This window comes from Thermobia domestica, chromosome 7 (genome assembly GCF_964235325.1).
Source record: "Thermobia domestica chromosome 7, izTheDome1.hap1.1, whole genome shotgun sequence".
Lineage (NCBI taxonomy): Eukaryota > Metazoa > Arthropoda > Insecta > Zygentoma > Lepismatidae > Thermobia > Thermobia domestica.
This window is the reverse complement of record NC_137460.1, coordinates 168,558,646-168,582,274: the sequence shown is the minus strand read 5'-3', so window position 1 is coordinate 168,582,274 and position 23,629 is coordinate 168,558,646. Positions and strand designations below refer to the sequence as shown.

The 23,629-nt window shown below is 34.3% G+C and overlaps 1 protein-coding gene across 6 annotated transcripts in view; it reads right to left on the bottom strand.

Moving 5' to 3' along the window:
- Nucleotides 1–23,629, bottom strand: part of GAPcenA (GTPase activating protein and centrosome-associated) — a 772,500-nt gene that overhangs the window by 149,972 nt on the left and 598,899 nt on the right. For all 6 annotated transcript variants that reach the window (XM_081765583.1, XM_081765580.1, XM_081765582.1 and 3 more), the window contains one exon: nt 4,463–4,569. In XM_081765583.1, coding sequence (XP_081621709.1) covers nt 4,463–4,569 — 107 coding nt within the window. The remainder of the gene's footprint in view (nt 1–4,462; nt 4,570–23,629) is intronic.

The following is a 23,629-nucleotide window of genomic DNA, read 5'->3' as shown; positions in this document are numbered from 1 at the left end:
TCTTAAATCCGCGTTTATGCTTATTTTTATTTTGCTGAGTATTTTCGTGTGGAAATTTATTACCGTTTCCATTATTTCTACGTTTCTTTTGATTCTCATTAAAATTACTATTAGTGGATGTCACATGGTTAATTTTCGCGAACTTATTAGATCCCCCTCTGGTATCAGATCTAGGAATGGCTTCCAGTTTCTGAATAACTTGTAACACGGTCGACAAAGTTAAACTGGTAAGAGTAGTGAGTTGACGTCTGAAATAAGGTGGAATTAAATTCAGCACCATGCTGATAGCAAGTGGTTCTCTAATATCAGGATTGATTTCCTGTATTTTATTGCATCTATATGAGACAAAGTTGTATACACTTCCATCTGTTTTCGGATCATACGGTTTATTTTGAAGCACCATTAACTTACTTGCTTGCACTTGTTCATTCTCAAATTCAGCCTTAAATTTCTTCTTGAACTTTTTGAACGTATCAAAAGAAGAACAATTGTTAATATACCAATTGTACACGGATCCCGTAAGTAAAAACTTTATAATATCTAAATATTGGCTACTTGGAATGTTCATAATTGAAGCCTGATCTCTGAACTTTTTCAAAAATGCAGTCGCGGTAAGTTCGTTCTCATGGCTTGAAAACTTTTCAAATCCTAAATCTCTAAGATTCACAGAAACTTTCCTATCTAATTTTTTTTTTTTTTTTCTTTTCCGCCGGTTTTGAAAAGAAGGTGATTTACCTTCCTCATTAGAACTACTAGATTCAAGAGTACTACTACCAGAATCAGAATACATTGAAGTACCTCTACGCGTATCTTTGCCGATGTGATCGTCTATTCTTTCTTTTTTAACTCGAACGTTCGGAAAAACGTGATTAGAATGTGGGAAATTTTTTACCTGACTTTCTACAAGAGATTGTTTTATTTGTTCTACATCGTTAACAATAGCCTCAACTCTCCTATTAATATCAGCCTGCGTTTCTTCCACTGATTTCTGCGATATTACCGTAGTTTCGCATGCAGTAATACTAGATTCAACTACCTCCTGAAGTTTTGACATCCAATTTTCACATTTATCCGTCTTTTCTACTAGTTGGCTATGCACACGATCTACCTGACTTTCTAAAGATTCTAGTTGACCATTCAATGTACCAATTTTGATCTCACACTTATTTTGTCTTTGATTAAGCGCAATTAAAGAGTCATCAAAAGCGTTCATACATTTGAAAACTCTTCGTTTTGTTTTTCCGTAACGTTTAACTTTTCAACAACAAACTCTAATTCTACGTTACATTTATCGATTTCGAACTGTATTTGTTCTGTGTATTTCGCAAATTTTTTTTCGCAAGAATGTTTCACTTTACCTACCTCGATTTGCAACTTTTCCTTAAAGTCAGCACGTAAATTCTCTCTCTCTTCAGTAACTTTCTTATTAATAGAAATGAAACCGACTTTATTTTCTTCTGTAATTCTATCTAACCTATCGTGTAATTCCGCGTTAGATCTTTCAAATTTTTCTGTCAAATCTGCGTTGATTTTTCAAATTTTTGATCTACATTCACTGACAATTCTTTAATTACCTGAAACAACGTTTGTAAATTGAGATTTTCACTCTCAGACATGTTGACAATTTAAATACACACAATTATGGAAAAATAATACTAATACTGAAAATACCGTTAGTGCATACTAAATCAACTCAATATTTAACCCACACGAAGTTACACATAAACACAAGATATGTAACTAAAGGTTACATCAGTTCCGTTAACGGGCGCCATTTTGTGGCGGTATTTTGATTATTACACACTGATGCATACCGCTACTTTACTATTAATCTATAGGTTGATGGATGAGTGATAATAAAATACTTTTGTGCCTGTACCCGTTTTGACTTTAGTGGAAAAAAACATTGCCATCATAACAGCCTTGCACTATTGTTTACCTCGCGGGTCCCCCAGCTACACCCCGCCCAGATCCACTATGCAATAGTACCGTCTTTATTGCATACCGGACCCGCGCACAGATACACCTAGTGGCACCCACAAAGTTAACCTGTCACAACCGTCACTTCCAACCTACTTTACCCAGAATTCGGAGACCAGAATCTGTTCGTGTAATTCAGTGTAAGGGCACAATATTAAGCTGTATTTACAACATTAACACTACGTATTCAATTACACTTCTGAACGGAACTTGGAGTTACTAGTTTACTTAAAACACTTTGTTTTCATGCATACAGGAAATCAAAGGAACACAATTATATCATGCATAATAGAAATTTATATATATATATACGTTTCGATTAAATATCATTAAACGTTTATAGTAATTGTTTGTATTCTAATCGTACGATTTATATTTAATTGAGGCCCTGTAGAGATCGCGATTTTCGTTCACGTAAATATCTTCTTAGAGGGAAAAACCCTTTAAGTTCTGACTTATCTGTAGAGGAAAGATTGTTCCGTCCTCTTGTCACCAGGTTGCTTTGATCCATCGTTTTCCTCTTCTTTAAGGCATTTCTCTTTTGTTATGATTTACTTCTTAAATTTATCAATACTTTTCTTATTCACAAATTACTTGATTCAAGGTACCACATAATTTGCGAAGTTGTCCTTTCTCCATCTCCTTGTCGAATAAATGCACGGTTGCCAGTCCCTTCTCACAAAGGTGCTCCAACCACCAACACAACACAATGGATAACGTAATCGTTAAAAATAACCATGAAGCACTGTGGTCAAGAATGCAGAGGGAGTAAATTTTATAGCCATATTTGTAGAAGCAAAAGGAGTTTCTGCGTCGCAAAGACACACACATACATATACATTTTTGTCTGTTTGCGAAGAGAAATTTCTTAGAGCTGCCTTTATACGAGGTTTACTTGGAAAGTTAAAAATCTTTTAACTAATAATAAATGAGTTATCCTTTAAAGTTATACTGTACGAAATGGAATCCGGGTATCCTACGCCAAAGGCACGTACACTAACCCCTTAGCAACAAGGAGCGCTCCAAATCTAGAAGAAATAAACTACACCGAAAAAGTTATTATTATTATTATTAATTTTCATTTGCAAAAGAATTACAACTGCTATTTGAATTTTAGTTGGGATACATATTCAGTATACAGTAGTTCGAATGTATATATAGATTACTTACGTAACGAGCGAAATGTTTGTTTTCTAGATTAACAGAAACGTGAACAATTGTATTGTGAATTCCAAGTTTCGTATTTGGGAAACATTTTTCAAGTATGTTTTCTTCATGAAATTTTGGATATTTCCTGCACTATCTCAAGATTTGTACCTAAACATTGATTTACATAAATATGAAGTATACAGTATTGAAATATACAAATAGCAAATTTTTCTAACTGCCTTCCTACATTAAGCAGCAATGAAACCTTTCCTGTCATACCAGAAATAGTCAAGTTAACTTTTTGCTGACAGATGAATCTGGAAAAACCAAAGATCGGAGATTGAAACCTGTCTTTAAAATTGTCACATTTTTCTTATATAAAATTATTTTAATAAAAAGAAATGAGAACAAAACTCAGACAAATCAGGAAATAAAAGAACACTGAAATAGTAAATTTAGATACACTAAGATACTCAAGAGTATCAAGCAAAATGCATTGTTTGGCCGGAACTCAGGAGCATCCCCGCACACCAGTTGAAATTTATGTAAAGAGGTTCAGATTTCTGAGTGCACTCCTTAATCTCTGAAAAATTTTCATTTCTTGAAAGCTATGCTTCCACAGTCGTTAAAACCTTAAATTGAAGTATAAGTCATCGTTAAACAAAGAAAACAGTTTCAAACTATACCTTTCTATAAAAATGGGGTATTCTACTTGCACTGTTTTGTTACAAATATATTGTAATTTATTAGTATAAAGACACCCGCATGATTTTTCGATCTCGATGGTTCACCGTCGAAAAACCGAAAGCTCTACAGTGAAATTTTATTCTACGTAAAGACAACCTAGTTCACAATTACTATAATATCTCCTATTATGTTATTTACCTATACGTGACCCTCTGCCTATTTTTAGGTAAGCCAAAGGCCTCTTATTTCAAAAGTAGTTTCCTTATGGTGTTTAGTTTTTCTCCCCCTAGCTGGAAAAAAATTAAGTTAATCCAATATCAGAAAAGATTCAATCCTTATAGTAGGATGACAATTTCATTTTTCCTCCGATGATACTATGTGCCATCGTCTTTCCATCGCATACACTGATTATGATCCATACACAACGATCTGCACACACAACTAAACTCGCCTTGTTCGACAACTTTCAAACTGTTCGTACGATACACTCTAAAGACACTACGATCAACATACCTCCTATGACGGCTTATGTGCTGGGAGCTCCTAACAGAAGCAGGTTCTCTATCGTATGTATTTCTTTGAAACGAACGAAATATACAGACTGTTTATTTCATTATCACTGTATGAATATGTTCAAAGCATTTACCTGAACGATCTCTTCTTCTAATCTCTTCTTTTCTTCTTCGCCTCTTAAGATAATACCTTTCATTTTCTCCAGCTCATTAGTATATTGCGCAGCACTGTCTTGAGCTTCTGAAATACCGAAATATCGATTATTATTACTATTAACAATGGCTTTTTGCAAACATATAAAGAATGCATCTTACTCTAATTGGATTTTATTGCGTAGATAACAGGAAAGATGAAAGAAAAGTCTACAGTGCGAACACTGCGCACCATTCGAAGTAAAGAGAAAGCTTAAGAGTATTTTAAGGGTAAACCACAGCACATCGTAAATAAATAGTGTATAATATGACTGTGTACTTCATAAACTGTCATCTAGTTAGTGATAAGTATTAGAAGTTTTTTTTAACGTATCCATCTTTACACACTAGATTATATTGAAGACTAAGAATTATTATCTGTGTGCTACGCTATTGAGTGTGAACAAATTTATGACGCACCTCACAGGTAAGAATTTTAAACTTCTAAAGCATAATATAGTTTAATAGGGATAGATAGGACAATAGTTTCTGGAATACTATAAAATCAAATAGCGTGCATTGTAATAAAATAATAATAATTTTCTAGGAGAAATGGTCAAAATACATGTCAAAGTATGTATGTAGTTGTTTGTGAACACTGTAGCACAAAAGGTACATGTGAATGCAGTGAAGTTTATAACATAAATTCGTTTTATCACTGTAATGCGATGATTATAATTTCAAACCATACATCTGTAACATTCACAAATTTCTATGCTATGAAGCTTAAACAACCTGTAACGAGAGTTCTACAGATTGTAATATCGAACAAATAATCGATGGAAGCGTTCGTGATGAACTGTTTGCCATAATATTCATGCAAAACATTACGTAATTATTGTATATACATTTTTAAGTGGAGAAAGTGCTTTTTTACAAATATAAAATCACTTTCTATAATTCTGAGCTTTCTACTCCGAAAACTTAGAATTAAGCTGTTTCCAGGCAATTGGAAGAAAGAGAATGAACAAGCAAAGTTATATTATTATTATTATTATATCGTTTTCTAGGAAAACGAATGTGTCCTTTCTTCTTATTTAATCAATCATCATGCAATACAAGTTGTTTCTACTAATAAAGATTTAAATGTTGTGATGGATAATAAGCTATAATTTGATCAACATATTTCTACTATGGTATCTAAGGCCAGAAAGAATCTTGGGTTTATTACATGGGTTGTTAAAAACTTTAAAAATATTGTAACCTGTAAAATTTTATACTGTGCCTATGTTCGATCTCATCTAGAATATGCAACTTTAATATGGACACTGACCAAAGCTTAAAACCCACTTTATTTTAAATTATAATTTGTAACTGTTTCGGATATCTACCATATCCTTCTTCAGACACTATCAAAATTAATGAAAATACAGACATATAAATAAATGTTGTTATAACAAAGTTTAAATTCTTTAACCGTCATATATATAGTCATTGTTATAAATCCGATCCGAAACAGTTACAAATTATAATTTAAAATAAAGTGGGTTTTAAGCTTTGGTCAGTGTCTCTTTTGTTAAAACAATCAATGCAAAGCCATGAATAGTCTTACTATTTAATATGGAACCGAAATCTTCTTAGTATTGCTCAAGTTCTTGAGTCAATTGAAATCTCTTTCTTGGTCTGGCTTTAGTGGTGAGGTGAAAAATTTTCCATTTCAGAAAATTTTCCCCTATATTTTTCCGGAAAATTTTCCGTTCTACACAAATATCAGTGATCAACAATTCCTCATGAACCATAAAATTTATTGACTTCATGTATAGAAATGTTAAAAAGTGGAAGATCGTTTAAAGAATCTGAAAATTTTCATGACAGAAAATTTCCGGTACTATGTAGTGACACAATTTTTCATGAATCGAAAAAATTTCTGTCGTGTATGGAAAAATTGAAAAACGTTTTATAAGTCGGAAAATTTTCATCATTTTGAAGCAAAAAGTAAAACAAAATTTTATGTATCGGAAAGTTTTATTTTTCTTTAGAAACAAGTGAAAGAAATTTTCATGGACCGGAAAATTTTCATTATGATGTAGAAACTAGTGGAAAATCTTTTCATAACCCAGACAATTTTGAATCACGTATGTATAGTGATGTTAGGTCGAAAAATTTTCCACTATGTTTAATTGCACATTGGGGTATAAAATTGAATTCCTGTAGAGGAAAGTTAGCAACAAATTATAATTTTCCAAGTAGGTTTCGGGAACAAAAAAATTTTCCAATATTTCGAGCTGGCAAGTAGAAATTTTCTCTCTGTGTATGTATTTTTATGTATGTATGTATGTGTGTGTGTGTGTGCGTGTAAAGTGCAGGGAACACAAATGGCGTTCTTAAGAGTACAAATAGAAAATCCCATTGTTTAAAATGTAACAAGAAAGCGAAAAGAAACCTTTGTGAATTTATCAATCATTTCAAAAACAGAAAATTCCACAATTTCTTCACATATACGTCTGCCTATGTAATGAAATAACTACATGAAACATGCAAGTTCCAGCTCCTTATGAAGATTATTTTATAACATAAATTAAGAAGAATAGCTTTTATTTTATTGCGTTTAAAGCTATGAGAGAACTTCGTCTTACGCGTATTAAATTAACGAAATATGAGTTTAAGAGGTCAACGGTCAATTTTGAAGGAAGAATACATTTAAGTGTTTGAAACATTTTTGCAGAAATGAAGATTAGATTTTCACTTCATGAAACTTTTTGAGATAATATTTATTACAAATAAATTTTACAGGTAAACAACGATGTAGGAATAAGTGGAGGATGTTTTTATGAACAGGAAAATTTTTCATTTGAAAATTTTCTGGAAAATTTACATCATTATCTGGCTTAGATTTAAATTTAAACTGAATGAGATTACTACTAAGGAGATTCTCGCTAGACTTGATTTGCTCTCTCTTAATGTTAGGAGAAATTTATGGCAAATGAGGCTCATATATGATTCAATACATGTCAGGGTTGATTTAATTGAACATCTGTATATTAGAGTTCCTTTTCACAATCCTACGGACTATCGATCTATCTTATCTACTCAAAATCAAGTGGTACTCCACTATTTAATAGTATAGAGCAGGGCTGTCCAAATGGCGGCCCGCCAAACCATTTTCTGCGGCCCACAAAGCTTTCATGACTTACGATTGTTATAACTGATAATATTTTAATTTATATTCATTCATTCGTTTAATGTTTCCACTCCTCTTTCGGAATAAGGCATCCATTTAGCGCTTCTATACAACAAAAAGGCGCGGGCCTCCACGGCAACACTGGAGTCGGTAATGTAATCGTTGCTGAAAGCTACTACGATTACTTCAATGAACGAATATTAATTACTTATATATATGTAATAATTTTTTTTTATACTCAACAATTTTTTTTACATTTAATTTTTTTTGTAATATCTAGAATATTTATAGAAATTACAATTTAAATAGAATATTTTTTTACATATAAATTGGAACATATTTGACATTTTTTTTTCTTTTTTTTACAGACTGATAAACAGCAAATTCTGAACAGTTAATTATAAAAGAAAAACTTCTTCTAATGATTTTCCAGGAGGTAATGTACCTAAAATGGAAGCCACATTTCCTCGCTGTACTGCTATGCTGATACGTTGTATCAGAAAAGTAGAAGCCCGCTTGTCACCAGTAAGGTGTGCTATACGTTGGCCTACTTCTTTGATGAAATTGAGCCCTTCGAGACCCCAAATGCCGCTCGATTCAATGGCTACGGGCACGAACATGTATCTATTGAGCAGATCTTTATATTTTCTTCTTTTCTCGCATTCTCTGCGGGCTGCTAGAGCTCCTTCTCTATGAACGAATATATATTTGATCTAGCTTTTAAAGTTAGACCCTCTCTTCCTCGAACTTTGCCTAGAAGCCATAGCGTGCTATAAATACACCACTTCTTGTGATAAACACAATTTAGCATACTTTCCAAGTTGCAATCGTCTGACATTAGATTTTGAAAAGGAAGCATTTAATTTTTCTGAGTTCTGTAGAGACATCGAAAGTATAACGAATGGATTTAATGCGAGATTCTGATTTTGACAAACTAAAAATAAAAAATAAAAAAACGACATTGCATTATTTATTAATCCAGTGACAATAGACATCGAAGAACATCCTCCAAACTTACAACTCGAATTTCGTGACCTTCAGGCTGAACCATTCTTTCAGACAATAACAAAGAAAGGAGTAGATTTTTCAGGTACTTTCTAACAAACGTTTTCCTAACTTTTGTGAGTTGTGCCGGAAAATAGTGTCAATGTTTGGTAGTACTTATCTGTGTGAAAGTGCATTTTCCACCGTGAAAATTGTAAAGAATCTGCCTTGGAGATTCTTATCTTTTTACATCTTCCGCGGGTTACATCTTTTACAACAAAAGCCCTTGTAAACGCTGCTAGTTACCCTTTACATTAGTCACATTGAACAGGTATGTAATATTTCAAATATATTTTTTTATATATTTTCTTCTGTAGTGTAATAATAATAATAATAATAATAATAATAATAATAATAATAATAATAATAATAATAATAATAATAATAATAATAATAATAATAATAATAATAATAATAATAATAATTATTATTATTATTATTATTATTATTATTATTATTATTATTATTATTATTATTATTATTATTATTATTATTATTAGCTGCGGCCCTCCACCTTATCAGTAAAGACGGTTATGGCCCTCAGGCTCATTATAATTGGACAGCACTGGTATAGAGACTATAAACAAAAAATCTCTTAAGAATTGATCTATTTAATCAAAATTTTGCTTTGCTTAAAAAGCAATATTTAGAATGTATTATCAAGTAAATATATAATTTCGCCGTTGTTCTGTCATATAATAGAATTTTATATATTCCAATATATGAAATTCTAATTGTCTTTTGTTTGATCTATGTTTATTTTATCTAATCATGTTCGTTTGTTACATATATTTTTAATTGTTTAATTAAAATTGTTTTTGTTTAATTTTATTAGTGTTTATTATATTTTATTAGTGTTTATTCTTGTCATATATTTGGACCACGTGTGTTTGTCTGGAGACAGAAAGAGAAATTATATTGTGCACCAAGCTATTATAAACGTTTCAACTGGTAGATATGACCAGTTTGCAGTGGATTAAGCTTTTCCAACTGAAAGCTAACAAAGGATATGAATATAGACAAGTCTAGTGAAGTATTGCCAGTTGAAACGACACCTAATATGATTGAGAATAATAAGAATGACGACACTAATGTTACTGCTAGTAAGACGGATGTCTCAAAATCTAATAAAACTCAAGACCACAGATCTGCTGGTACCGATCAATACAAGGACATACAATGCCTCCACTGCAATAAATACTTCCTCAGCCAAAGAGGTTTAGCCATTCATAGTACAAAGAGTCACCATGAAGTATCCAAGAGCAAACAATCGACCGTTAAATTGAAACACTGTGTTGTTAATTACTTATTACATAATTTTAACGATATAAATTCCAAGGAATCACAGACTAAAATATGTGATCTGCTAGTACATTTAAAAGCCAAAATTCCAATCCTTCGTCGAGTTCCGAGAGGAGCAAGATTGTCGGTGGCAGATTCCTTATATGAACTGGTTCATTAGATAACAGTTAGTAATGACTTTGATTCCTGGATGGACCTTTTACTTTTTTCCCCTACGGAGTTCTGTGTCCCTCCACATTCCGAAGAAGTTACTAATCTGACAACATGGGTTAAGCAAAGAGTTAGAAATTGGTCGGAATATCGCCGAGAAACTCTATTAGACCTTCACACAAAAACATACAAACCTCGCCAATTATCAACAAATAAATCTTTCAACTTCAAGAGTATTGAGCACAAATTATCCGATGGAGATATCCGGTGGGGCAGTGAGGCTGTTAACTTCGGAAGACGTCATGACAACTCCAGATTCATCAGTGTTATAACAGGGGCGGATCCAGGACGGACTTCTGGGGGGGGGGCGGTCTCTAGCAATACTGCTACTTTTAAGAGCTCCAAACTTTTTATGGATGGGTTTATTTATATATAAAATAAAAAAGTTACCTCTTCTGGGGGGGGGGCGATCGCCCCGATCGCTCCCCTCTGGATTCGCCCCTGTGTTATAAGCTCTCAGAGAGAAGCATCCTGCTCATTCACATTCATTAGCTACACCGGAGCCCCCAGAGATCAATACTCCAGTAACCAGAGTCTCGACTGATGAATTCATTAAGGCACTAAAATCTTTCCCGTCCGGATCAGCTGGAGGAATGGATAATCTCAGGCCACCGATATTGAAAGACCTTATTCTTAGTCAGAAATGTGAATCAAAGGATCGTCTAGTCAACTCTATTTGTGATTTATTACAGATAATAATATCTGGAAATGTACCAATCATTTTAAGACCTATCTTCTTCGGCACATCATTGATAGCGCTCAGGAAGAAAAGTGGGGGGGATACGCCTAGTAGCGGTTGGAAGCGTTTGGCAGCTACGATCATTTGTTTCCGAATGAGCGAATCATTAATAGATATATTGTTCCCACACCAAGTAGGCGTATACATACCTTCTGGAGCTGAAGCTGCCGTACATGCTGCTAGAATGTTTTACTCGTTTCCACACTCACAAGTGAAGGCATTTTTGAAAATCGATTTCCAAAATGCATTCAATGAAGTCAATCGAGATTCCATGCTGGCGGCAGTAAAAAATCACTTTCCAAATTTCTATCCCTACGTTTTTCAGTGCTATTCTGAACCTAGCAACCTTTTTGTAGGAGACAATATTATCTTTTCTCAACGAGGCGTTCAGCAGGGCGACTCCCTAGGTCCAGCACTGTTTGCTTTGACCCTCCAACCAGTTGTCAATAATATAAACATAGAGTTGAATGTATGGTATCTCGACGACGGGACCATAGCCGGAAATACTGATGCAGTACTACACAGTTTAGACAACATTCGCTCATAGGCAACATCCATCGGTTTACATTTCAACCACTCAAAATGCGAAGTGAGTCTTCTAGGTGCTAAGGAAGAGGAAATTCAGGGTCTTTATAATAAATTTAATGAATCTGCACCTGGTATACAACTACTGAAATCAACTAATGCTGAACTCCTAGGCGCAGCTCTATCACCAGAAGCCCGGAGGAAAATATTGATAGAGAAGATTTCGAAATTAGAGTTATTCTTGTAACGCTTATCAAACATCTCAGCTAATTCAGCGTTTTATTTATTGCGAGCCTCTTTGTCAATACCAAGATTACATGGTATTTCCTCCGATGTTCTCCTTCCTGGCGTGAAGAGGACTTACTCGAGAAATTTGACGATACTATAAGAACAGGATTGGAATCTATCCTCAACTGCACTCTAAGCAATGAATCAAGCATCATTACCAGTCCGAAATGGAGGTCTCGGAATCCGTTGGGCCACAGATGTTGCTAAGCCGTCATTTCTTGCTTCTTTTTATGGCTCAAGTCAATTAACTGGAACTCTGCTACAGAGAGAAGTCGAATTGGACACCGATTCAGAGGTACAAAACTGCATCGACAATTGGTCTAATTTAGTGGAGTCTGCTCCTCCGGCTAACGAGAAAAGAAATCTTCAATCAGCCTGGGACGAACGCATAGTAAATCATCATATTTCCTCATTAATACAATCAACTCATAAGATCGAAGACAAGGTCAGATTCCTCGCTGTTTCGTCCCCTGAAAACGGTGCATGGCTTCAAGCTCTACCGTCATCTTCTGTTGGTCTACATCTCAGCAACGAAAGTTTTCGCATAGTTACAGCTCTGTGGTTAGGATAAGATATTTGCGAACCACATCGTTGTCGTGCTTGTAATGCTCTTGTCGATAAGAGAGACTTACATGGCTTATCATGCAAGAGCAGCGCAGGTAGACAATCACGGCACTCAAGTGTTAACGATATCATTTTGAGAGCTCTCTCATCTGCAGGTGTCTCATCAGTACGAGAACCAAACGGATGCAGTCGTTTAGACGGAAAAAGACCACATGGAATGACTTTAGTGCCCTGGAAAAAAGGGAAAGCTCTAGTTTGAAACTTCACATACACAGATACTTACGCTCCCTCCAATCTTCCACATTCATCATCACGCACAGGTCTCGTAGCTGCTCGTAAGGAGATAAATATATTAATCTCGTGGATAAATGTTGGTTTGTTCCAATTGCCGTCGAGTCAAGTGGTACTTGGGGTCAAGGAGGAGCTAATTTTATCAAGGAAATCGGCCATCGTATTTCACTTATATCGGGAGATAAACGATCTAAATCTTTCCCTATTCAACGGATCAGTGTTGCAGTTCAACGTGGGAACGTGTCAGCCATTTTGGGTACGTTACTTACAGGTAAAGAATTAGAGGAGATCTTTCTCATATAAGGAAGAAAATAACGACTTGGTTTCTGAGTACCAACGACGGAAAGATATTTTAAACAATATGCACTTAACAATTTATCTCATCATAACTGTCATCGTCATTGAAAGATACATTTTCATTTTTACGTTTACTATCCCAATTTGATTCTAAAATATATATTTCTTTTACCATAATTTCTTGTTCTTTTAGCATTTCTTGTTATTTTGCCAAAATTTCGTCTTATCTTGATAGTATTTGTTTTTCTATTAATTCTGTTAAGATCTTATGATCATTATGAATTAGTTTAAGTTACCAAGTTATGTTAGTTCAGTGTCATCTCTTGTTACTGATTTTTGAAGTTCATCATATTTTACACCTGTAATGAAGAAACATTTGTCTGGCGATTTTATGGAAGGATGCGGGAAAAGTATAAACATATACGTATGTGACAATGGAAAAAGCTTATTTTATAAATATCTTCGTTTTTGTACAAATTTTAATGTATTTTCACTTTGGATCCTGTAAAGAAAGATTTGAATTGTTACAAAATTCATTTTTTAAGTAAATTTACACAGAATGAAAAAAAGTAGAATCTATATAGCTGTATGGTGAATACGATGAAACTAAATCATTGTGGCTTTTCTTGTCATATATTATATCACAGTTTTCAATTTATGTAATACATATGTGCATGGAGGTAATGTTGAAATTTTATTTTGAAATCAAGCTTTTATTATTTATATGTGAAGTTTATGTATGATATATAATATTGTATCTGATTCAATTATTTTCATGTGCTATTTTCTAATTTGTTTGGTTTATTTTGTATTAACTATGATGTAATCCTCCAGTGTACATTGTTTATATATTTGTGACCTAAGGACTGTGGTCACTGTTATTAATAATGTTTTATTGCATACTGGAAATTACAGACTAATCTGCTCACTTACAATTTCCATATAATAGGAATAAAAACATGCAAATGATGAACATAAACATAATATAAAAATAAGTGCAAGTGACACGTGCAAAAAAGAAGAAAAAAAAGAAAAATCAAGCATAAAACAAACATACTCTTATATAAAATAAGGTGATACTCTCAGCCGATTATAAAATAATTATACGACTGCATTTGAATAATGCTAAAATTATATTCAAAAATATCAATAACATTGACAAGATCATTGGTCATTGATAAAGTTTTATAAAAAGTGTAGTGCATTCTACTTTAATATCTCTATACATTTTTTAAAAAAATTCTGGTGATCTATTGGTTTATTGTTCTGGTACTATTGTATACGATATGACGTCATATCTGGCTCCGTGATTTGAATTCCTTCTGCAGTTTGTCAGATTAACTTCAAATCGGGTGCGTATTGGTTGGACATTTTTTTTTAAGTGTAAAATTGTGCCTCGGAATTCAATGGACAACGAGGGGATGGATCGACGACGGAAGTGTTCAGTTATTTAGTGCTGTAGTTTGTGTTTATTTTATAGTTTCTTTTTCTCAAGTGTTTTTTTTTTCTTTTTCTTTTTAAATATATGCTATTTTCTGCTTGTGAAAACTTCCTGCCAGTGTTCGCTCCCGAGTTGACCATTGGAAATTGCCCTTTTCATCTACAGGTAAAAGTAGTAATTTAATGTATGATAATTTTGTACAATTATCTTTGTTAATTTGATATTAACCTACTGGTACTACCGTGTTATATATATATAGAGAGAGATTAATTGAAATTGAAATTTGAGGATATATATTTATATATACACGCGTATATATATATATGTATTTGTTGTTTACTTGTTTTCTATTATCTCTTAATAAATTGTTCATTGGTATACCTTTTAATTGAGGAAAATGGTTTGACTTTGGAAAGCCTCTGGTTTCTACTATATCTGCCTAAGGGAGGGGGGGTATCCAATCTAATAACGTACCTTTATGTATGTGTTGTATATGCTGCTGCTATGATGCGAGGGAGTATTGCTTATTATTAAATTATCTAACCAGTGGTAGTTCCTTCCTTGACTTCCGGTGGGGCATGTATGAATGATACAATACATACAATTGATTTGAAGTCATACATACATAGTGACGCTTTTACATATTGAATAAGTTTAATGCTCTTGCTGTTCGTATTATATACTAAACATGGCCGAAGGTGTAGATAAAGACAAGGTAGCCTCAGATGCTGTATCCGGATTCGATGATGTTGGTGTAGAAACGCCACCTTTAAATACACATAAAATTGATAGATTGTTTTTTGGAATTGAAAGATTACGAGAAATGTTAGAAGACATAGCTGGGAAAGTGGGTACGATATTTTTTAGGGTATATGTTAATAAGGATCATACGAGATTTGATAGGTCAACTGGTGCTATTTCTAAACGTACTAGTAAATTGTCTGGTAAGAGAGGCCATAGTGATCATACAAATGACAGAGACGACGCTCATCTTCGTACCAATTCTTCTCGCTTGGAGGATAATACTGCTTTGACGGTGTTAAATAGATTTGTAGATAATCTTCCAATTTGTGATGGTAATGATCCTGACAGGTTGTTCAATTTTATCAATTTTATATGTAAAATAGACGATTTTCTAAGTGGTACCGTAATGAATTTCCAATACGTTGTGTGGTATACGCTTTACAAACAAAAACTAGAAATCCATTATTGCAGTGTCTTAAGGATGGTGTTAAAACAACGAGGAACTGGGGAGATTTATGTAAATATGTCATGACTGAGTTGCTTTCTGACGTGGCTATACAGCAACTTACCACGAGATATTTTTATAAGCCTCAGGGCGAAAGTGAAGGGGTCTTACAATATTCACGTAGACTTGATCAAGTATCACGTATATTAGATATTTAAATCTGTGATGAAACGTATATCTTAACAGTCGCGAGTGGTTGTAGACCGGATGTGAGATCGCATGTATTTTATAGTGAGCATCCTCAAACGCGTGATGAACTTATGAACTTATTAAAGGCTTACTCACAGTTAGAACTTTTTACGAAGCAGCATCAATCAACGGTTGGTGGATCATCTTTAGATACAAAGCGTAAAAACAGTGACTTTCGATCACGTAGTGTAGTTCCTCATGTACGAAACAGATCGGGTAATTTCCACAAGGGACAGGTTTCTAATTTTCAAGAACTTTCTGATACTCAGCAGATTCGAACCTCGGACTGTGGTGTACGAACTTTACCTCCATTAGTTGGGAAAGGTGGTATATTTATTGAAGTCGATTTGTATGATAAGAAATACTTTGCATGTTTGGACAGTGCTTCAAGTGTTAATTTTATAAGTAACGAAGTGTTATAGTATGTACTACAACGGGATTCGAACCTAAAAATACGTGTTAAGAACTTCGTGGGACGTACTGCTACAAACTATCGTTTAGTGTTACACAAATATTGTTTGCTTCCGTTGAGAGTTAATAAGCAAGAGTTAACTGTTTGTGCGTATATAAACGAACATTGTCCCAGTGGCCAACATATAACTTTAGCAATGCCATTTATTGAGCAAACTGCCTTTAAATTGGATGTTAAAGAACGAAGTATATTCTTTCCTGATCACAATTTCAATATTACGTATGTTTCCAAACCTCCTTTTTGTGAATAATATTCTGGCTCTTTTCCTTTCGGTTGCAGGAAGACGGGTCCTTATTCTGCATCATATTTGATGGGTTATCTTACAAGGAACTGCACATCCTACGACAAACCAAATGTTCAAAACCAGTTGGGCACTGAAGTCTTTTTTTTTTTTTTTTTTTTTTTAATGGTCAAGGTCACAGCACCTGTTGCATTCCTGATACAACTAGCGAGTTCTCACTAGACCAGGTGTCACGTAATACAGACCTGCCACTCGGTCAACAACCTGTTGGAGATAAGGAAGCAGTTCTACAGCAAGATAAAGAGTGTGTTTCTAAATATAAACAAAACTTTGCTTTATCTAAAGAACCTGTTATTTTTAAAAATGCTTGTTCTGCTTTAAATCAATTTAATGAATATAATTATTTTTTTAAATTCTTGGTCTTTAACGTCACAGGCTACTAATAAAGATCATTTTTAAGATGAAAAAGTAATAGAATATAAAAATGAGTTGCAATTTAAATCACCTATTAAATGTAATGTTGTACAGGGTGTTTCAGAAGTACCTTGAACAGCAATGAGGTATTAGCGATTGATAGTAAAATTATGCATAATTTAAATAACAAATCATCTGTTAATCAACTAGATAATGCAAATAGAAAATTAATAGTGGAAAACATTGATAATGCACTTATTAATGAAGATAGTACCTTACCTTTATTTGTACAGGATATTATAAATGATTATACTGATGTGATTACATCAAATATCGGAAGAATTAAAGATTTTAAGGCGGTTGCTACCTCTTCGCTGAGTCGAGTTTTTTCCTATCTAATAACATTGGAAATTTTTTCATGTTTTTCTCAGCAAGTAATGAACAAATCCTTACAAAAATTTGCATGGAGTCAGGTCGATAATAAAGGATTCGTTATATGAGCTTATAATTTTACTAAAAGCCTCCAATTAAGTTATTCATTCCCCCCTTTTTTTTCATGTGAAGATTTGCAACAACGCATTGACGACACTGCGTTCTCTCTTCTAGCAGGTTGCGGCGAGTAACTGAGGGTTACTTTGAAGTTTGAACATTGTCCATAGCTGTGAGGGGACCCTTTTCAACAATGACATATTTATGGTATTTTCAGTGAGGAGGCGTTGGAGTATGTTTTCTTTGCTGAAAGCAGAAAAAAATAAACACAGCGAGAACAGATCCATTCTTCTTTACATCAGCTTTTCCCCCAGTCAAGTATAGACAGTTATAAGCAATTAGAAGCGAACTGTCTCTATTGAATAAAGATACTTTTAATGTATACGAAAGTGAATGTCACTTTATTATTATTATTATTATTATTATTATTATTATTATTATTATTATTATTATTATTATTATTATTTCATTATTATTATAAGAAACTTATACATGAACCAACGAGTAAGTGTTAGGATAGGGGAAGAACTGACGGAAGAGAGTGCAATTGGAAGGGGAGTTCAACAAGGATGCTGCCTCTCGCCAACACTATTTAATGTCTATCTAGAAGAGATAGTGAAAAAGAGTTTACATGATGATGGAGGCATTTCGGTAGGAGATAGAGTGATTAGATGCATAATGATTTGCAGACGATATGGCGCTTGTTGCAGAATCTGAAAAGAAAATCAATAAAATGTTAGAAAAAATGAGAAAGGGATTTGAAGAATATGGGATGAAAATAAATGTTAGAAAGACAAAAGCCATGGTGATTGGAACGAAGGGGTCTGTGTCAAATATAAAAGTCGGAAGGGAGAAAATAGAACAAATGAAGTGAAACAAGTGAACAAGTGGAAATAGAACAGGAGTTTTCGATATCTGGGTAGTATTCTTAGTAATAACATGAAGTGCGAACGTGAAATAAAAGCAAGGATAGGAATGGCGAAAGAAGCCTTTAGGAGAAAGAAAAGTCTGTTTTGTGGGACCTTGAAGAAAGAGTTGAGAAAAAGACTCATAAAATGCTTCGTGTGCAGTGTTGTACTGTATGGGGCGGAAACGTGGATATTACGTAAAGGTGATGAAAATCGACTGGAAGCCTTTGAAATGTGGGTGTAGAGAAGAATGGAAAGAATTAGTTGGGTGGAGCGGAAAACGAATGAGAGTGTGTTAGAAATGGTGGGTGAGAAAAGAACACTTTTAGATATTATTAGGAAGAGGAAGAGAAACTGGTTGGGACATTGCCTAAGAAGAGATTGTATCATGAGGGACGTCCTAGAGGGTATGGTGGCGGGAAAGAGAGGGAGGGGGCGAAGGAGACTACAATTAATGGATGATATAAAAACAGAAAGATAATACGTGAAGACGAAGAAGTTAGCAGAGGACCGAGGAGCATGGAAGCTTCTCAGCTGCGGCAAGTGACCTGCCAATAAAGGAATAATAATAATAATAATAATAATAATAATAGTAATAATAATAATAATAATAATAATAATAATAATGATGATGATGATGATGATGATGATGATGATGATGATGATGATGATGATGATGATGATGATGATGATGATGATGATGATGATGATGATGATGATGATGATGATGATGATGATGATGATGATGATGATGATGATGATGATGATGATGATGATGATGATGATGATGATGATGATGATGATGATGATGAGATGATGATGATGATGATGATGATGATGATGATGATGATGATGATGATGATGATGATGATGATGATGATGATGATGATGATGATGATGATGATGATGATGATGATGATGATGATGATGATGATGATGATGATGATGATGATGATGATGATGATGATGATGATGATGATGATGATGATGATGATGATGATGATGATGATGATGATGATGATGATGATGATGATGATGATGATGATGATGATGATGATATTATTATTATTATTATTATTATTATTATTATTATTATTATTATTATTATTATTATTATTATTATTTCACACAGGAATTTGAAAATGAAATGAAATTTGTAAGTTTTAAGTCCCACAGTTATGCCGGTTAGACTAAAGGAGACGGTGATAAGTAATGAATTAAATGGTGGAATGAAGAAAGTGGGAGAAACAGGAGAACCCGAGAAAACCCATGCACACGGTGTTTGTCCACCACAAAGTTCACTTAGCGCGAGCTGTGATCAAACCAAGGACCCCATGCACCTGAGATGAACGATGCTAATTTATATTTTGTATAACCAATCACCAGGTGTAAGACTGAAATACATGAGATGCAAGAGGCATCTTGCTATGTTTCAAAGAAAGTAACCACAAAAACACCGAATGAGACTAGACGAAATACTAAAAGCAATAGGTTTAGCAAAGAAAATAAAGAGTGCCCACTCCTTCTCAGTACCATAAATCTGTCCTCGAAAAAGACGAGAGGGCTAGAAAATTTAATTCCACAGATGTGATATGGACAAAGTTTAAAAACCTGTTTTAAATGGCTAGCCCCGAATTTCTCTCACGCTGCTAGCACAAACAGGGAGAAACAGAGATCGCACTGTTGCAAATTTTCACATGAAAAAAGGGGGGAATGAATAACTTAATTGGAGGCTTTTAGTAAAATTATAAGCTCATATAACGAATCCTTTACTATCGACCTGACTCCATGCAAATTTTTGTAAGGATTTGTTCATTGCTTGCTGAGAAAAACACGAAAAAAGTTCCAATGTTATTAGATAAAGGAAAACTCGATTCAGCGAAGAGGTAGCAACCGCCTTTAAGTATAAGTTTCGGGTTAAGGAGGATACTGTGTTTCGTGAAAAACAATACCCTACGTCTAGTACACAAAAACAAGAAATGCGTGTAATTTTAAAAGAACTTTTTGATAACGGGGTCATCGTGGAGAGTACTAGTGAGTATCGCTCCCCTTGCTTTATTGTTAAAAATAGTGCAGGCAGAGGACGGCTAGTTCTAAACTTTGGTAAATTATCTAAGCTTGTGGAAGCCGATAATATAGTCACCCCTAACATGGAAGAATCTATTGCTACACTGGCTAATGCTCGTATTATGTCCAGATTCGATTGTAAAAAGGGATTTTTTTTCAGATAGTTTTGGATGAATCCTGTCGGAAATATACGGCTTTTCGTTTGACAATAAAAGTTATCATTTTCAGGTACATCCTATGGGACTCTGTACTGGGACGGCGGCTTTAGCGCGCGCTATTGATACTGTATTAGGTGATTTGAAAGAACAAGGTGTCGAAGTATATGCTGACGATATTGTACTCTACTCTGATACAATTGAACAACATAAAACATTACTCAAGTCTGTGCTTGATCGACTTCGATCACGAGGTCTTACAATTTCACCAGAAAAATGTTCCTTCTTTGAAACGGAGATAGACTATTTGGGATTTCGCGTAGATGGAGGAACTATGCACATGATTCCGGATCGACTTGAAGCTATACGAAATTTACCTGCTCCTCGTAATAGGAAGGGTTTCAAAATCTCTTGTTGGGTTTCTGTCTTTCTATAGTCGCTTTATTAGTAATTTTGCTGAAATTATGCGTCTCATAACAGATTTAAAATCACCTAAAATTCCCTTTGTTTGGGGTAAAGAACAATCTGAGGCATTAGCACGTATTAACGACGCTTTTGAAGACCAGGTTATCTTAAAGATTCCGGATATGAGTAAAAGGTTTTTCATAGAAGCCGACTCTACAGGGTGTCTACTAAAATTCCAAAATGAAATTTCGTGACCTTTTCTTTACCGAACCATAAAATTTCCTAACATTATCAGCAGCAAATTTGGGTGCAAATTAGGCCCAATTTTCATGCGTCCGATAGAAGAATGCTTTGCTTGCGATTTAGTAGCGTCTAAAGCCCATCATAAAGACATTTTTGGTGATGAATTTTGACGCTTTATAGAACAAAATTTTCCAGTCTCTGCTTATATTTGTACAGATAAAAAAATTCGTGACCCAAAAGCTAAATTTCGTGAATTTTTCTTGACTTTCATGACCGTTTTCTGATTTCGTGACATTTTCATGACTTTCTTGACCGATAGACACCCTGTTCTAGTTTGCGAGGGTTCGGGAGTGTGATCCTACAGAAGGATTCCAGCGGTTTCTATCAACCTATTGCGTTCTATAGCAGAAAATTGAAGCCTTCGGACTATAATCGTCCTATCTTTTCTTTGGAGTTGGCTAGTTTGTACAATATTATTACTCGTTTCCAGCACTATCTTGTTTCAAGATTTACAATATTAACTGATAACCATGCTTTAGCTTGCGTCTTGCGTAACCCTAAAAGATTCACACGATATAGTACTATGATTCATAGATTGTTAGAATTTAAATTCGGTATCTTGCATGTACCGAGCAACAAGATGATTAACGCAGATTGTTTGAGTCGAATACATAATTCAAGTTTGTATGACCTCATAGATGAACCTATAGATGAGGAGCTATACGAACGTGAATTTTCGGCTTCAAGCCTGTTGAATACTCCTGGGGCATATTATGATGTAAAAGAAAAGCAAATAAAGGATCCGGATATCTCAGATATTTATAAGAAAACTGAAGCTGCAGGAAATGTCTGGAGAGAATATCGTTTGTCACGTGGTTTATTATATAAAAGAACAAAAGCACGGAATAATCCGTACAAGGTTCTATTGCGTAAGTCTTTACGACTTTTGGCATTGGAATATTATCATTCTGGAACTTTGGTGGGAACACATACGGGTAATTTTAAAACACTTAGTAAAATGAAACGTTATTTTACGTGGCCTTCTTTGATTCGTGATGTGCATCAATATGTGCGCTCATGCCATGAATGTCAGATTTCGAAACCACGTTTTGAAAAGCCCCAAGGTCTTTTGTCTTCTAAATATGTAACCCAACCCGATGGGCATTTATACTGTGATTTGGCCGGTCCCTTAATCCCAAGCAATGGCTATAGGTACATAATGTTGCTTGTGGATAACGCCTCACGTTTTCTGCACTTAGCTTCATTACGTAATGTGACCAGTAGAATTATTATTAAAGCAATGAAGGAGATATTTTGTCGTTTTGGTCATTGCTTTGCTTTATCCACGGATCAGGCTAGTTACTTCTGTAGCGAGGAGGTTCGTCGTTTTCTCTTTGGACTAGGGATCAAACATATACATAGTTCAGCTTACTTTGCGTCTGGAAACGCAGCTGAAAAATATGTTCAGACGGTAAAGAATGCCTTAAGATGTTATTGCTCTGAGAATCAGACGGTATGGAGCAATTTCCTATATCTGGTTCAATTTTCTCTTGACGTTTCTGAACATTGTGAATTAAAGGCATCACCATTTGAGCTGTATTTGGGACGTGAAGCCCTAGATCCTTTATTAGTTAAATGGTCTGTAAAGGATTCCGATCTGAACTTGCATAATTCAGTAGAGGTATGGTCCAATGCCTTAAAAAATATGCATAGAGCTTGGGAAGATAGAAGGCATCTTTTCCTGCAGCGTAACAATCCTGTTACTTTCCAGATAGGCCAATTAGTTCTTTGGAAATTTCACTTTAAATCGTCCATAACAGATAAAGTTAGTAAATCTTTGTCGCCGCTGTGGCTTGGTCCTTATCGCATCGACTCCTTTGCTGGTCCGAATACTATAATTCTTTTAGACGAAACTAAAAACCGAAAATTTTCTTCTCATGTTAGCCAATTAAAAAAAGTATGAAATGCGTGAAATTCCTGAACCCGACTTGCAAATTTTGGTGTAATATTTGAGAGGTTCTTACACTTATTTCCTTTTCAGGTGCAAGGAAGCTGTTTGTTTTGTAACAAAGTATCCATCTTTGTTCCAATTTGTAAAGACTGGCCAGTCTACACTTCTATTTGAGGTATATATATAATTCTGCGTCTTATGGATATGAATCTCATCATCTATGGATATTTAAGGTTTATTCAAGCCTATGTTATGTTTACATTCTATAACATGGCATAATTCTACTCTGGTTTGTTGTATTTAGTAATGTTTAATCAAAATTTAAACATATTTAATAATGAGCTTGAATATATTTTGTCAACTTGGCTTTATATTGTTTGGTGGTCCCTTTCATTACTTATTTATGGTTTGTTGTTTTGTCTTTTCATACTTCATATTCATTTATCACCCTTACTAACAAAATCGTTTTCATTTCCGTAAGGGTTTCATATTTCTGGTAATTCA